Genomic DNA, 17,013 nt, shown 5'->3' on the forward strand with positions numbered 1-17,013 from the left:
AACACCATGTGGTTCATGGTGTGAAGCTTCCAATGCATTATTCCCTCCTGAAAGGCAATTTGACTTACAGAAGGGAAGAAATCTATGAATCTCTGAGGAATTCATGCAGAGAGCCAGCCCGTCTCTTCTCCTCTACAATAGCACAGGACACTTATGGCCATGAGCTAACCACCCTAAGCAACAGGAGATAGTACCACGTATAGCAGCTGCCTCCACAGTACAACTCTTTGGCCTGATACCAATCCTGAAACCCATTGAGGCCTCTAACATGCAGTGTTTGTGTGGAGAGGCATCTGTGCATTCAGAAAGAGGCGAGATATTTTCAGGTGGACTTTGCTCCCTCCCATCAGCTATTTTGTGGGAAGGGATTTCTCTGACAGAGATTCTGCTTCTCTGACACCCTGAGTGCTATGTAGCTGAAAGCTAATGGGGCTCCCTAAACAGAAGTGCAACAACTCACGTGAAAATGAAAAGCCAGACAAATCTCAGACATAAGAAAGTGACACTAGCAGGTGGAAAAGAAGATGGATCATTAATGACAAAGAGAGAGAATTTCAAATAGTTCAGAAAGTAGTACTAGACTCTTGAATAATGCAAAAATTGTGCATGAGTAAAGTGAGAAGAGCCTCTTTTAAAGACGGATAAGGGTAGAATGAGGCTCGGAAAAGCTTAGTCCCATGAGCATAATTTCAGGTGACAAAAAGCAGTGCCATAAATGTTCCAGAATCTGCACTGGAGATTTTGTTATATGCAATGTGAAATTGTCAAGAAGTTTATTGTCCATGCATATCAAAAAGTTTTGCCTGTACACAAACTTGCCTCTTACTTCACCTTTACAGAAGTTCTACGGTATAACCACAATCAATTTTCTATATAAAGGGCAACAGAGTCCTGTGGCACCTTATAGACTAACAGATGTATTGGAGCATAAGCTTTCGTGGGTGAATACCCACTTCGTCAGACGTATTCACCCACGAAAGCTTATGCTCCAATACATCTGTTAGTCTATAAGGTGCCACAGGACTCTCTCTTGCTTTTTACAGATCCAACTAACATGGCTACGCCCCTGATAGTTTTCCATATAAACTGCTAATTCTACCATAAAATCATCCACAAACAATAATCACAGTCAACATTATGTTGGACTATATGAGAGCATCTGGATAATCCAGAAAACTGTACAGTATAAAAGCTGCTTTGAGTTCTTCTTTGCACTGCTGGAGTGATGCAAAGATGACTTAGCGTAGGCCAGGGGTGGGCGACCTTCGGTAATCCACTGGCGGACCACGAGACATTTTGTTTACGTTGACAGTCCATAGGCGGTTTGCCGTTCCCGGCCAATGTGATTAATTGTCAGCCCTAATACAGAGCCAAATCCCTCACTGCACTGGACTTGCACCAGGCTGAATTGAGTTTATTTTGCCTGTGTGGTGTCAGTGTCCAGATTTTCAAAGGGAAAGGAATGTACATGATGTTATGAGAGGAAAGTGAAACCTTATGCAAACAAACAATTTAAAAGCCTAAATCAATATTAACTAAAGCTTTGATTTTTATCTGTACTAAAAATAAACAAACATACATACATTTGGGTTCTGTAATTACCACAATCCACACAACTTTTGCTTTTCCTATTTAGGATCATTATAAAACTGCCTTTTCATTTTGTATATTGTCAGCTCCTCTCCATTAGCCTGTGCACTACAAATATTTTAAAGCAAATTTTTAAAAAATAAATTAAGCCTATTTTCAGGTCTCAAAGAAACTGGGTCAAGAACACTGATCAAGACACATTAAATTAGGACAAACATTTTAAAATTATGATTGTTTTTAATTTAATACTATCCATTTTGACAGCAAAAAACAGGATACATATTAATATCTACAAGTCAATGTAGAAAGACAGCAGAAAAACTGAGGTCAGAAAATATGATAAGAAAATCAGGTTAATGCCAGATTGCTAGAAATGTGCTGACTGTAGAAGATTCTCTAGTAAGAATGATCATGCATTCATAATGGCACTCATACTCTCAGAATAACCGAATATATTGGTGTAAACAATGTTGTTGTTGTAGCCATGTTGGTCCCAGGGTATTAGAAAGAGAAGGTGGACGAGGTAATATTTTATTGCACTAACCTCTATTGGTGAGAGAGAATGGTCCCTTGAAATGCGTTAATTATTTATACTAGACAGTCTGTTCCACTTTGTATTTAGCTGTGACACTCTGAGTTAGTTTCCCAGAGGAAGAGCTTGAAATCTTGTCTCTTTCAACAACAGAAGTTTGTCCAATAAAAGATATTACCTGCCCACCTTTTCTCTAGAATTTAACGAGATGGGATGACCTTTTTTGAAATTCTGGGCCTGCATTTCTATGGCCTAATCCTTTGATACTGGAATGAAGTATTGTTTCATGATTTTATTTATTATCTTATGTTTGCTCTGCTCAAACAAGGTGAGTGTTCAGTGGATAGTTAATTGTTCTTTATTAGGAAACTTAATACAGGAGATGAAATTATGTCCATCACTGATTTAATAAAAGCATCATGAACATAAGAAATACTGCCAAACATTCATGAGAAGCTGAAAAAAAAACATGAGATTTAAAAAAAAAAAAAAAGTGTTTTGACTTTTTGTAATCTGGATGTTTAGGGTTCACTTGTGTCACATTTTCAAGTTTTTCTCTACAAACATGAGAGCTAGAAAGTTACGAGGGAGGGAAAGAAGGAAAGAAAGAAAGGAAGGACTGAGTTTCTCACAATCACATGATATCAAGAGCTGGTGCTTCCAAGAAGAATACCAATTACTACAAAACTCATGATAAAATTGCAAGATTTAGCAACACTGCTGAAAATATTTTGTTTTCATTGTATTTTACAGAGCCATATATGTAAAAGTATATTTATTACTAGAACTTGATCTAGCTTAAACTATCCTTGGCCTTTTATGCTACGCAAGCCCTGGAAAATTGCCAGTTCTGGTTTTATACTGTAATAGGCCATCCTATATAGAGGAAGTCAGTCTACCAGGAGAGCCCCCAAACAAACAGCCCTACAGCACCAAACTTCAGCATGCTGTGGAAGGCAAAGGTAGAGAATTCACACAATAATCTTTCCCCCATGTTCTAACTCCCAATTCTCAGGTCCTTCAACACTCCAGTTATAGTAACAGTGCATGAGTTGTTCTGATTCTGTCCTATATGATTGTGGGTGGCAGCCTGGATAGGATTAGGCCTTTTTCCAGTCACCAATTTTTTAATCTTCTGTAGGCCTGGCTCCCTCCATGGCTAACCAATGTATAACTGAAGTCAGTCAAGGAGAGAAGTTTATGCCATCTGTTGGCTGCAAACTTCTCATTGGCATCATGGGAGACAAAGGGCAACAGCTAGAATATCCTGAGCTGAAAACATGATCCAACCAGTCAGCGAGAGCAGTGATTCTCAACCTTTTTTCATTTGCGCACCCCTAAAAAATTTCAAATGCTGGTGGGGACCCCTTTGGAAATCTTAGCCATGCTTTGCGGCCTCCCAGGGGTCTGCAGACCACAGGTTGAGAACCACTGAGCTAGGGAAGACAGCAACTAAAATCTTAGGACCCTAGCTCTTTTATACTTCACCACCTGACTTTAGTAAGTTAAGAAGGGACTCTTCTCCCTCTAACAAGCAGATTCTAGGAATGTATTTAATGGACTATCTGCATATCCGAAAAGGCAAATGGTTATCTGTGGTTATCAGCTGGTGCAGAGTGTGCAGATCTGCTCTGAAGAAGCAAGGGAGGGGGCTGCATATGATGCCTTGGACACAGGAGCGGCGCCAGGGTTTTTGGCGCCCGAGGCGGGGGTCCTTCCGAGCTCCCGGTCTTCGGGGCACTTCGGCGGCGGGTCCCGGAGCGAGTGAAGGACCCACTGCAGAATTGCTGCCAAAGACCCGGAGCGCGGAAGGACCTCCCCTCCGCCGAATTGCTGCCAAGGGCGGCAAAATGGCGCCCCCCCAATCCTGGTGCCCTAGGCGACCGCCTAGGTCGCCTAAATGGAAGCGCCGGCCCTGCTTGGACAGGCAGAAGGCCTCAGAGCATCACCAGTTGGCTGATGTAGTTCTGTAGCTCTCCCCCCCCATCACTCCTCAAAGAGGCAAGAACATGATTTTGCCCATAGTGTATTATCAAATAGCTATATGTGCAGTACTATTTATTAAGCATACAACCCATATGGAAAATAGATATGTGTTACATGCTACCTTTTAGCATTTTCTCTGTTTCCAAAGCAGCATTTTCATTCTTAGTAATTACTGAGTTACGGGCTTTGTAATGAATTTTGGAATTTAAAAAAATATTTGGGCTTCTAAAATGTTCTGTATTTCAGACCCCTGTAATACAGGGTAGGGTAGGAGGCCCCTGAAGATTTTCTGTAGTTCTCAGGGGCCTCTCTTATCTTGTCACTGGACACTGTTGATGAGTTGGCAGTCAAAAAAAAAAAAAAAAAAAAAAAAAAAGAGAGAGAGATGGTCACAACAGCATAGAGGTCAATTATGGGTCACGCTTTAAATGTACAGGCTACTTAACCCACACCGAAAAATAATATACTTCCTGTGCTGTCTGTCTAGATACTTAATGGCCCTTATCAGGATATCTGAGATCCTACTGTGTATGGAATATAGTTTTTATTTATTATTATTATTATTATTAAATAATGCAGTTCAGTAACATTGTCTAACAGCCAGAAAAAGAGGCAACATTTTCCAAGTACACAAAAAAGCCTGTCCTCAGACTCTGACAAGTAGAAAATCCAATATAACTTTGACTAAATATTTACATTTACCTCTGCCCTTGGTCACGGTAGGAGAAAAAATGATTTGGTTATTTCAATAATGCCACTATTTTATGTAAATATTTTGTTGATTTGAATTATTCTTTGCTCCAGCTTTGTGTGTGTTTATTATTATTTATATTATGGTAGCATCTAGAAGACCTGACCAGGGCCCCATTGTGCTAGTCGTAGTACGGAAAATATTACAAAGATAGTCGCAGCCTCACAATCTAGGATTATAAAATGCAATGGGTTTACTTTTTAAGTAAGTGTTAAAAAAATTAATATCCTTTCCATATGAAAAATTAAACTTGTTTTGTTAATTGCATTATAACTAAGACGAAAAGTCATGGTAAATGGAGATCATGGATTTAATGAAGTCCTAAGCAGCATTAGTCAATGTTCATTTTATTTATTTTCTTTTATAGCACCCCTACAAAGCACCTGTAATTCAGAATTACATATATTTAATAGTATATATTAACAACATTAATAAATACTGTTATGGGCCTATTGAGAAACACTATCATTGGCCTGATCCAGCATTCCTTGCATGCTCAGAACTCCCATTGAGCTCACTGGTTATTTTGGGTATGCAAGGAATGCCAGAACAGACTTGATATGGGGTTTACAAAAGAACAGCTGGAAAAAAAAAAAATAACTGATGAATTTCAGGAAAGCCAAAATGCAGAATTTTGTGCAAAAGGTAATGAAAATCTCAAAATGTGTACAATTCTGCAAAAGTAAATGTTCTTTCTAAAGCAATTAGTTTTCGGTGTAGACAGATTAGAAGGGGTTAAGTGGGCACAAAAATATCCCATTGCATTATTGTTCACTATTTCATGCAGTAAGAAAAATAAATGAAAAGAGTAAGATGAAAGTTAGCAACAGAACCCAAAGGAACACTGTCAGCGTGAGCCATTGGTATAAAAAAAAAAAATAGCAAAGTGATCAAATATATTCCCACAGGTAGAAAGAAGAGACTGAAATCTAGCAAATGCTTATGGAAAAGTCTTTTTGAATTCTCCCACCATTAAATTTGCAAGTTCTACTGCAAATCTGCACAGATGTTCCTGCCATGTTTTAGTAGACAGCATTGAATAATAGCAGCTTTTAAGATGGCGAGCCACAGCAGTCTGAATGGCCAGAATTGAACTCGTATGGTTAGTTCACATGATTTTAAGAAGAGAAGTAAAGGGAAGGTTCTCCCTTAAAGGGCCACTCAAATGGAAACGTCTCATAAAATGGGCAGCATTCTATTGGGTCAGAGTAATGGATGTTACACCCAATGGCAACAGTTGTGGTAAGCCAATAACAAAAGTTACAAAATAAGAAATATAACAAAAACAAAAAAGTTGGGGCTCTTCTACCCATTCTTTTAAAACCTAGAAACAAACAGTGACAGCAACAATATCCATATACCAGGGTTAGCTAAAGCGTGGCTCAGGGGCCAAATAAAACTCCCATTGTTATAGGTCTCTCATAATTGACCTCAGGTTTAGTATGGAGGCATGGCACACAGAATCTGCTGGCCTCAGCATGCAATGCTCCATCTTGATCCAAGAAGACCAGCATGCATGTTAGGACATGCCGTTTCCTACATTAAGGCTGCAATCCATTCTACCTCATATAAATTAGGACCAGATTTGGGACTCCTGGCAAGTTGTCAGTGTGGACCTGATCTAAGCGAAGTATGGACACTTTGTAAACTCTTTCAAACTTGGGTGCCTACGTCAGCACTTAAGCACCAGAATAAGTGGCCTGATTTTCAGAGGTCACAAGGGTAACGGGAATTGTGGGTGATCAGCACCACTGAAAAATAGAGAATTCATTTAGGTGCTTTCATATGGATTTAGGCACCCAACTTTAAAAGGATTGACCTTTGTTGGTTTGGCTTTTGTTTCAACTCACAAGTAATCTGAGCCAAAGAAAGAAACTAAAAATGAGCTCTGTGGTTAACATACTTGCCTCTGCCTTGGACTCATAAATTATGATGATTTGATTGGGAAAACCTCCTCATTCTAAATTCTGTTTATTAAATAGCTACTAATGCCATCAAAATTACCATCAGCAGTGATACTAGTGTTCAGCACAGCACAAAAGCCTACAAGAACAACAAATTACTGCATAGCACTACACATTATTTTGCACTAACATCATGGTAACGCCTAGGACTAGTTGTAAGTTCATTGGCTGCTTAAGAGAAGATGGAATTTTCTTCCATAGAAGTGCAACACAGGCGCTGCCACAGAAACTATTGTGAAAATGTTCTGGCTTCTCTCTCTCAATCAGTGTTTGTTATTTTTAAGAGATGAAAAGTGTGCTAGGTGCCTCACAAAACAGGATATAGGCTCTTACCCTGAAGACCTTACAGTCTGAATACAACAATGAGGGTTATCAACAGACACAAAAGGAGGAGGAAGGGAAGAGGAAAGATAAGGATAACACTAAGATCACACCCTTACTCGGTAAGACATTTACACATCTCGGCCTCAATTCTGCAGACACAGATATTCTGCTTTTCAAAGCTAATGCACACCCAGAGCTCCTGCTCACTGATTTGGAGTTGCAGGTGCTCAGCCCTTTTTAAAGAGAGGCCATTAAGTATTCTGGAAACATCATATTGATTTTGCTATGTCAGGATCAGAGGTCACAGTTGATTCCATTATGATAGCTGGTTTTGCACTTATTTCCTTCCCCCTTACATTTCTATGTATTATAATTATTAATTTCAGAGTCAGAAAAAGAGGGATTTAAGAACAGGCTTTAGGAGACATTCCATGCACAGTGGGCAGCATGGAAGAAGGCACAAAAGCAGGAATAGGAAAGGGATAGATACAGAAAATTTCCCTGGGAAGGATACCCACTGACTCCCCTAAAATAGCTTTGTTTCCCTGACCCCTATCTGCAAATGACAATTCAAATATCGACTCCTGTAAATCTTAATGGGAGCTGCCCATCTAAAATGCAACACATTTTAATATTCACCCTGTAAAGTAGGATTTCTCCCTACAGTCACCAAGGCCATCTTCTGCTTCAGAGTTATTATAAGTGAAACAGCTCTTATGCTTTAGTGCATAAGCCACTCTCTAACAGAGATGATTAGGAAGAAGAAACTTCCCTCTATGTGCAGGCTATTTCATAATTGCCTACAGGAGGGTTTCTTGCAGTTTCCTCTGAAAGTATCCATAAATTAAGCGGAAACAAATGGACACAATTCATCTCAGCAAATCCTACTCCTGTTCCATTATGAATGAAAGAATATTAGCTACCTTCTGAAGGAGTCGGTTTAGATTTGTTCTTGTGCTTTGATGAACTATCACAAGGGTGAAAAATCAGCTGTTGTAAGACAGCCGGACATATTGCAGAGAAGCTGGAATTTGTTATCTGGCTGTTGTTTGGAAAACCATGAAGTGAAAAGATGTCCTCACCAGACATGCACTGAAAAAAAATGAATAAAGATTATTAAGATGACATGAAATTAAGAGGTGACAGATGACAAATAAATGCTACACTAAAAACATTAGTGTTATGCAGTGAAAATACAGGGCAGGATTTTCCAAGTAGCATACTTTGCACATTCCTAATTTGTGCATGAAAACACCATGACTGTGTGACTTGGGACCCCAATTCACATTATAAATCAATGGAACTTGTTTCTAATTCACCTAGGTGCTTTTGAAAATCTTGACGTCTGTGTATTTATGACCAGTTAGCTCATAGCTTAAAATAACATTGAAAATACTGGCTCACAGTATATAAAACTAGTCTAACAACTAAATAATTAAATCTAAAAATATTTAGGATACCATTAAAATCTCAATGACAACATATCAACAAATGATAGCTACTTCAGCAACTGTTATTCACGAAAATAAATATTTCAATCACATGCTGTTTTATTTGTTTCGATAAACTTGAATTAGACTGTCCTAAGTGGTCCTACTGTATGTTGTATCCAATGTTTTTTATCCATTTCATAGCACTGACTGTTACAGAACAAATCAGAATACATTTACTTTAAGAAAAAAAGATTCCATTAAGACAAGTACCTCTTGCTCATTAGCCCCTTAGCTTAGGACAAGCCAGTAGCTCCTGTGCTAGCATGCATATATTTTGCTTTAGTATGTCAAGCCAGGAATTCTTTTCAACATACAGCTAATAGACAGAAATCTTGATTTAAGTTGCACAGATGTGTAATGAATTGTTTGACAGTACACAAATAATTTATAATCCCTTTTTATTCACACATTTTTCTATAATGACCAATATGGGAAGTAGTTCTTCACTTGAGTATACACATGAAACAAAAAGTTTTCACATACCAAGGACAAGTCGTGAGACAACAGGTGAAGTCAAGTGTTCTTTCCATACAAGCTTTGAATAATAGTCAACCTAGAATGTCTCAGTGTTGGGGCTTAGGGGCATTTTAGGAAATATATATTAAGGGTCATTCCTTTGCTCCTGTCAAATAATTTTGTTTAATTCTCTGCTCAAACCACAACAACTACAGAATGAAATAATGAGTCTTCAGGTTAACATGGCATTGCTAGAATAACTTAAGATAATGGGCCAGATTTTCTGCTGGGGTAAATTGGAGCTGGTCCTAATCATTTACTTCAGTAATGCTGCATTCATTTACACTAGCAAGGCATTTGGCCAATAGTATTCAAAAGGTGAAAGACTTGTACACACAACTGGAATGTGACTATTTCTGATTAAATTTGCAGCAATGAAACCCTCAGACCCAATTCAGTCCTGGTGAAAGTCTCATACTTCAGCAGAAGTACATCCACAATATTTTTGCCCATCACACCTAATAACCCAGTTAAGGAAAGCATCCTTACTGAGGACAGCACTTAAGCATGCGCTTAAGCACAAATCTTATTGAAGTCACTGAGGCTGAAGCACAATCTTAAACAAATGCTTTAAGTGTTCTCCTTAATGGGATGGGGGGGGGGTGACTTAAGGACATGCTTAAGAACTTTCTTGAATTGGGGCCTAAAATTAGTCTTCTAAAATGACTTTCTGCCAGTGCATTTAACAGACTGTATTTTAAGAAAGTAAAACAAAGTTTGCTGGTTGTGCAGACATTATTATGACATAAATCAATCAAGTATTGCCCCATGGAAAAAAATAAACTAACACAAACTGTACTTAAAACTATTCATAGTTTTAATCATAATTATGTCAGGGAATTAGCCTTGGAAACAAAGTTTGTCAGGTTTGACTGCGTTGTTGTAGGACAGCAAGTTTTCTTCTCAGTCAGTGTTAACATCCTAGTTCCCATGATTAATGTCACTGAATTGTAGTTATTATAAAGAGTTCTGCCTTAGCATTTTAATGCCTGGTGTTACTTTTGATGTTCTCACTCATCTCAATGGAATTATTGTACATGATCAGACAATATTGTATGTGGTCATTCACAGTACATCTACACAGCCCACAGCAGCAAGTCTCAGAGCTTAGGTCAACAGACTTGGGCTCCTGCTCCAGTGCTAAAAACATCTAGGTAAATGTTGCAGTTTGGGCTTTGAAACCCACCTCCATCCTCAGGCTTCAGAGCACACATTCCAGCCCGAGCCTGAACGTCCATACAACTGTTTGTACTGCTGTAGCATGATCCCAAGTCTATAAAACCAGGCTTGCTGTTTAGATGTCCCCTATGGTTCAATCTTTTTAGAGTGAATCTCTCTATTGTGTAGTCTGCACTGGTTCCATGTTTCTAGTGTGCACTCCGCAGGCTAAAAGAGTGCAAAATATATGACAGGTATCTACAACGTGGCAGAGAGAGGAGAGTTTTGGTGTAAAGTAGTGGTTCTCAAACGATGGTCTACGCCCACCAATGGACTACAAAGCCCTTTCTGGAGGTCTGCAGCATGGAGCATTTGGAGAACCAAGCAGGAGAGCACTCGGGTTTGGGAGAGTAGGTTCCATTAAGAGGAACACAGAACTAAAATGGTGGATAACCACTGGCTTGAAGTATTATAGTGATCTCCACAGAAAGCACATCATGTCATGTTACTTAGAACAGCAAGACTGAAACAGGTGAATCTTTCTAGCTCTACAAACTGCTTTAAGGCCATCCTTATAGTAATAGTGAAACTAAACTACTTAATATCCATTATGAGGTCATGAATTTTACCAGGAAGTTTCCCTAACGAAATGAAAGCTTTCAGATTTCTCTTCAAGGGAAAGTTGCTAATTGAAGCATACTGTTTTTGTCACAGTGACACAGTACCTAGGGACATTAATAAGGAGATGCTGTAAATAGGAAGGATTAAATTTTTGGTAAACATCGATTTCACCACATACGCAAAAACAGATTAAAAAATGTCCATTGATCATTGAAATTTATAGATAAGCAACATTTTTCTTATTGCTTAAGAACTCAAAGTTTGATGCAAGAATATTTACTTTGTGTATTTTTACATGATGTTGACAATTTGTATTTTATCAGTTATAAAGCTCTAACTTTTTGAATGTCAACATCTACTGTCATTTAATTATTATTGTCTCACCCTCCTCCACAATTTCCCACAACAATGAAAATTTAAATTGATAAAAATGGAAAAAAATGCTTTAAAATTAAACATTGATATTATCTGTTGAAATCATAAAAAAAAAAAAAATCAAGTTCTGCCAAGCCTCATTATAAATTAGTAAGATTAAGGCTTGGAACTCTGGTTACATGTGATTAAAAAAAGCAAACAATGCCTTTGGCCAGTGGCTAATTTAAATGCAAGGGGGAGACATAAGTAGGAGAGTTTTTATTTGTTTTTTTAAAGAGAGAAACAAATACACAGTATAGTTGCTCATGATTGCTCTATCCCCATCCATCCTGTTTGGTGCCCTATGCATCCACTTCATTCTTGTCAATAATTCCTACAGACATCAATGATCTAACACAACTTATACGAGTTCATTTACATAATAAAAAAGGATTAAACCTTTTGGAAACCTTGAAATGGGACCACCCTTGTTTGCACACTGCGAGACTCCAGATTTGTCTTGGGTGGATAAATATGCTGAGACAACCAAGTCATTGTATAAATGTAAGCTGTTGAATTTTGTATGAGTAACATCCTTGAAAACAGATTTTTTTTTTTTTTTTTTTTTTTTTTTTTTTAAGAAAAGGGTACTTTAGTCTAGTGCTAGGAGCATGGGACTGAGTCAGGACACCAGAGTCCTTGATTCTGCCATTGATTTGCTCCAAGGGCTTGGGTAAGATCTCCATATAAGTGCAAAGTATTATTATTTATTACTGTAGAACCTCAGAATTATGAACATCAGAGTTACAAACTGACCAGTCAACCACACACCTCATTTGGAACCAGAAGTATGCAATCAGACAGTAGCAGAGACAAAACAAAAAAGCAAATACAGTACTGTACTATGTTAAATGTAAACTATTAAAAAAATAAAGCATTTTTCTTCTGCATAGTAAAGTTTCAAAGCTGTATTAAGTCAATGTTCACTTGTAAACTTTTGAAAGAACAACCATAACATTTTGTTCAGAGTTACAAACATTTCAGAGTTACAAGCAACGTCCATTCCCAAGGTGTTCGTAACTCTGAGGTTCTATTGTAATTAGAAATAATTCAAGCAGGGACATTATAAATAAAATGCAATAATTTTGAAAACATGAAAGAATTTATCAAGGATTCCAAATGCTTCTTGCTGAGCAAATGTCTCAACCCTAGTGATATTCTGTAAGTCATTAAAAAGATGTCGTAGCCTTATCAATGGACTGAAGATATCTCTCCACTAGTGAAAATAACGACGATGTAACACCCAAACTCTTAAATCTTGGTGATGGGATCAAAAGAATACCATTTAAAGAAATTGTCAGACGGGGGTGGAGATATCTGTCAACAAACATTTACACCAACTAATCAAAACTTTTATTTTCTTCATATTGGGTTCAAATAATTACGTGAAGGTTGCTTTTTAAGATTGTTTAAGATAGACCTTCTATATATTTAATACCTGAATTCTAAACTACACTACAAATGTACTTAACAGTAATATACAGCTTTTCATTATGCTTCAGTTATATATTCTTTGGACATCACTTTTTGTATGACTGCATTTAACAGATTTAGACGAGAGGCAATATTTCCATATCTATTGAACTGGACTTTCTGAAAAAGCCTTTACCTGATCAGAAGCATGTTAGTGAGGATTCTGTCTATACTAACAGATTTATTTGGGCATAAGCTTTCGTGGGTAAAAAACCCCACTTCTTCAGATGCATGGAGTGAAAATTACAGATACAGGCATAAATATACTGGCACATGAAGAAAAGAGAGTTATCTTACAAGTGGAGAACCAGTGTTGACAAGGCCAATTCAGTCAGGGTGGATGTGGTCCACTCCCAATAATTGATTAGGAGGTGTTAATACCAAGAGAGGGAAAATTGCTTTTGTAGTGAGCCAGCCACTCCCAGTCCCTATTCAAGCCCAAATTAATGGTGTTAAGTTTGCAAATGAATTGTAGCTCTGCAGTTTCTCTTTGAAGTCTGTTTTTGAAGTATTTTTGTTGAAGGATGGCTACTTTTAAATCTGTTATTGAATGTCCAGGGAGATTGTTCTCCTGATGGCTTTTGTATGTTACCATTCCTGATGTCTGATTTGTGTCCATTTATTCTTTTACGTAGGGACTGTCCAGTTTGGACAATGTACATGGCAGAGGGGCATTGCTGGCACATGAAGGCATATATCACATTAGTAGATGTGCAGGTGAATGAGCCCCTGATGGTGTGGCTGATGTGGTTGGGTCCTCTGATGGTGATGCTAGAATAGATATGGGGATAGAGTAGGCAAGGGGTTTCTTACAGAGATTGGTTCCTGGGTTTGGGTTTCTGTAGTGTGGTGTTTAGTTGCTGGTGAATATTTGCTTCAGGTTGGGGGGCTGTTTGCTTCAGGTGGGGGGGCTGACTCCTGACTGAATTGGCCTTGTCAACACTCGTTCTCTACTTGTAAGGTAACTCCCTTCTCTTCATGTGCCAGTATATATATTTATGCCTGTATCTGTAATTTTCACTCCATGCATCTGAAGAAGTGGGGTTTTTTACCCATGAAAGCTTATGCCCAAATAAATCTGTTAGTCTTTAAGGTGCCACTGGACTCCTTGTTGTTTTTGTGGATACAGACTAACATGGCTACCCCTTTGATATCTGTCTGTACTATTGTTGAACCTATGCTAGCCATGACAGGATTTGTCCCAGTGTGGTACATGATAACCAAGCCAAACTACACACTATTCTGGGTAGCCTGCAGTATGATTTTATAAAATCTCAACGGGAGTCAGAACGGGGTAGAATACTATTCCAGCACTCCTCTGGCAGCCCTATAGGCGTCTGCGTAATTTAACATTTCTTGTGTTTAAAAATTAAGGCCAACTTTTTAAAAAGTGCCTACTAATTTTGGGTGCCTTAGTTGCTGAGTGCCCAACTTGAAAATCCTTTGACCTAATTTTCAGAGGTACTGGGCACCCACAACTCCAACTGATGTGGCTGAGAGCTTGTACACCCAGCACCTCTGAAAATCAAGTTCTCTTAAACTGAGCAGCGACTGAAATGAGAGTTACAGCTGAGCTAACAATCAAAACTTCCATTCTTCAGGAAATTCTGATATTTTGAAATTTTGTTTCCGTCCCGCATAGGGATAAAAAGTCAATATATTTACATTTTTCACAAGACAAAGTTCCAAATCAACTTTTTTTAAATGTTGAAACATAATGACATTCCGGAAGCAAAGTGTTTTGTTGAGGTTTGTTGAACCAAAGCAAAAATGTTTCTTTTCAACTCAGTTGAACATTAAAATTCACTTAAATGGAAAATTACTAACCTACTCTTATTAACGTCTCTCTGTGTGTATTCTTTAGGGCATATGTCTCTTAGAGGATGACCCTTCCCTGACTTTCCCACATACCCACTTTGAAATTAAAGCAGTTCCTTCTGGGCAGCTATAAAGTACTGTGAGCAGGAAGCCCACACCTGTGTATTAAACTTGAATAAACATGTTCCTGTTTTACCTAATCCTGGATCTGTAACGTGTCTGTTTTTCTGCTAACAGAAAGAGACATCTTTGAGGGGGGGAAATGGCCTAAGCATCTAGCCTTTTTGATTGCAAAGAAAACATTTCAAATGCAGTGTTGGCTTTCTGAATCTGCTGTCAGACAGGCTGAAACAACAGCTCTAAAGAGAACTGCCCCCATTCACTTCCATAAGCTGTTAACTCTGAAGACTAATAACTGAACATCCCCAGGGGCACCACTTACGGGGCTGGGGGGGCTTCTCCCCTTTGCCCCCCCAAGTTTCATACAGGAAGTTTGCTCATGGCACACATCCTACCCCCAGATGAAGCTCTTAACTGCAGCACAGCCTGAGTGTGGAATGTGAGTTCTGCAGAGGAGAGGCACTGCTCCCAGCTTATGCCCCTGGGGCAGGGAGTCAGTATTTTGTTTCTAAACAGAGGCAGGATGATTAAGATAAGAAAGAGATGGTAATTAAAATAAGGATCTGGATGTCCTTAGATGAGCCTGGAAAACAGGAATCCCTCTGTGGGGGTGAGCGGGGGATTGAAGACAGAATGTAGGGGACTCAGAACAAGTACAGCCAAGGTTACATTCAGAAAAGAGGGAGATGTAAAAGGGATAAGTGAAAAGAAGGAGCCAAAACCAAGGGAAGGGATAGTATGTAGCCCCATCACTGGTGCATCTGACTGCCTCAATATGTTTAATCTATTTCTCCTCACAGCCCCTCAGGGATAGAGCAGTGCTGTTATCCCCATTGTACAGATGGGGCACTGAGGCAGAGAGAGACTAAGGGCTGGATTTTGAAAGGTATTCAGGCACCTAGTGAGATTTTTCAAAAGCGCTTAGAAGGTTAGGTGCTTTGTAAACTCCACTAGCTGCATTTTGGGTGCCTAAAAACCTTTGAAACTCTGTCCCTAAGGCACTGGCCTGAGGCAATACAGGAAGTCCCTGGGGGAAGTACAACCCAGGTGTCTGAAGGCTATCTCACTGCTGCATGTGGCAAAAAAGGAGGAGTCTGATAGATGGAGCAAAACCAAGAAGGCCAGTTCTCTGAGACTCCAGCAAATGGTCCCAGGAGATTGGGAAGGAGCTTGTGATTGACAGGATGAAAAGCAGCACAGAGGTCGGGAAGGATAAAGAGAGAGAATGAGCAATCACTTCACTCCCAAGGGGTGGCAGGTTCTACCCCAGGCTGGGTTATACAGCAATGGCTGCTGTGCAATTTTACATTGTAACTGAAAACCATTTTGTTTTGTCTTTTTTTTCTGAGTTTGAAAATAGGAAGGAATGAGAAAGTGTTGTATGAGTATCAGTTGTGTTTATGCCTCAAATTCTGAAGAGTGTCAGCTGTATCCAGGCCAATTTCAGAACAAAGAAAAGAAATTGCATCCACAGAATCCATAAAGTTGACTATTATTATCATGATTTGTATTATTCACTGGGCACTATCTCTATGCTCAACACTGTTCAAAATATGCCAGAAAATGTAGTCCCTGAGCCAATGCATATAAAATGTGTAGCCCTGGATAAGACAGCTCAGATATTTAAGTATGAAATATATAGTTATTGAGGGATAGGTCAGTGGTTTGAGCATTGGCCTGCTAAACCCAGGATTGTGAGTTCAATCCTTGCGGGGGCCATTTAGGGAACTAGGATTAAAGAAAAAAAAAGTCTGGGGATTTGTCCTGCTTTGAGCAGGGGGTTGGACTAGATGATCTCCTGAGGTCCCTTCCAACCCTGATATTCTATGATTCTATGCGTGGACGCGCTGATGGCAATAGAAGTTTTACTTGACTAAAGACTGGAAGATTTGATCCTCCAACCCTTTTTCAAGAGCTCCTATGCCTCTTTCTTTTTCTTTCCTGCTTGCAGTGGCCCTGATATACCTCAGAAGACTCAATTTTTTTCTCAACTTTAAAATGTGGAATTTTCTTGGTGTTTGGTTTTAAATATTCTCCTGTGAGAACTGCAACTCTCAATCACTATAGTGATGTGTTTAAGAGCCTTCTGGAAAGTAACTAGCCTTTAAACACAAGTGGGCAGTGTTGCCAACTCTCATGATTTTGTCATGAGTCTCGTGATAATTAGTTTTCCTTAAAGCCCCAGCTCTTGGAGTCAAGTGGATATGTGATGATTTCAGCCTTCATTCTTAAAAAAAAAAAAAAAAAAAAAAA

The 17,013-nt window shown here is 38.8% G+C and overlaps 1 protein-coding gene across 1 annotated transcript in view; it reads right to left on the reverse strand.

Annotated features, from left to right (window-relative positions):
- Positions 1-17,013, reverse strand: part of SLC39A8 (solute carrier family 39 member 8) — a 44,050-nt gene that overhangs the window by 13,172 nt on the left and 13,865 nt on the right. The window contains exon 2 of the mRNA XM_024211742.3: positions 8,071-8,239. Coding sequence (XP_024067510.1) covers positions 8,071-8,239 — 169 coding nt within the window. The remainder of the gene's footprint in view (positions 1-8,070; positions 8,240-17,013) is intronic.

The sequence above is a fragment of the Terrapene carolina genome, unplaced genomic scaffold, assembly GCF_002925995.2.
Source record: "Terrapene carolina triunguis isolate 2854851 unplaced genomic scaffold, T_m_triunguis-2.0 Scaffold706, whole genome shotgun sequence".
Classification (NCBI taxonomy): Eukaryota; Metazoa; Chordata; order Testudines; family Emydidae; genus Terrapene; species Terrapene triunguis.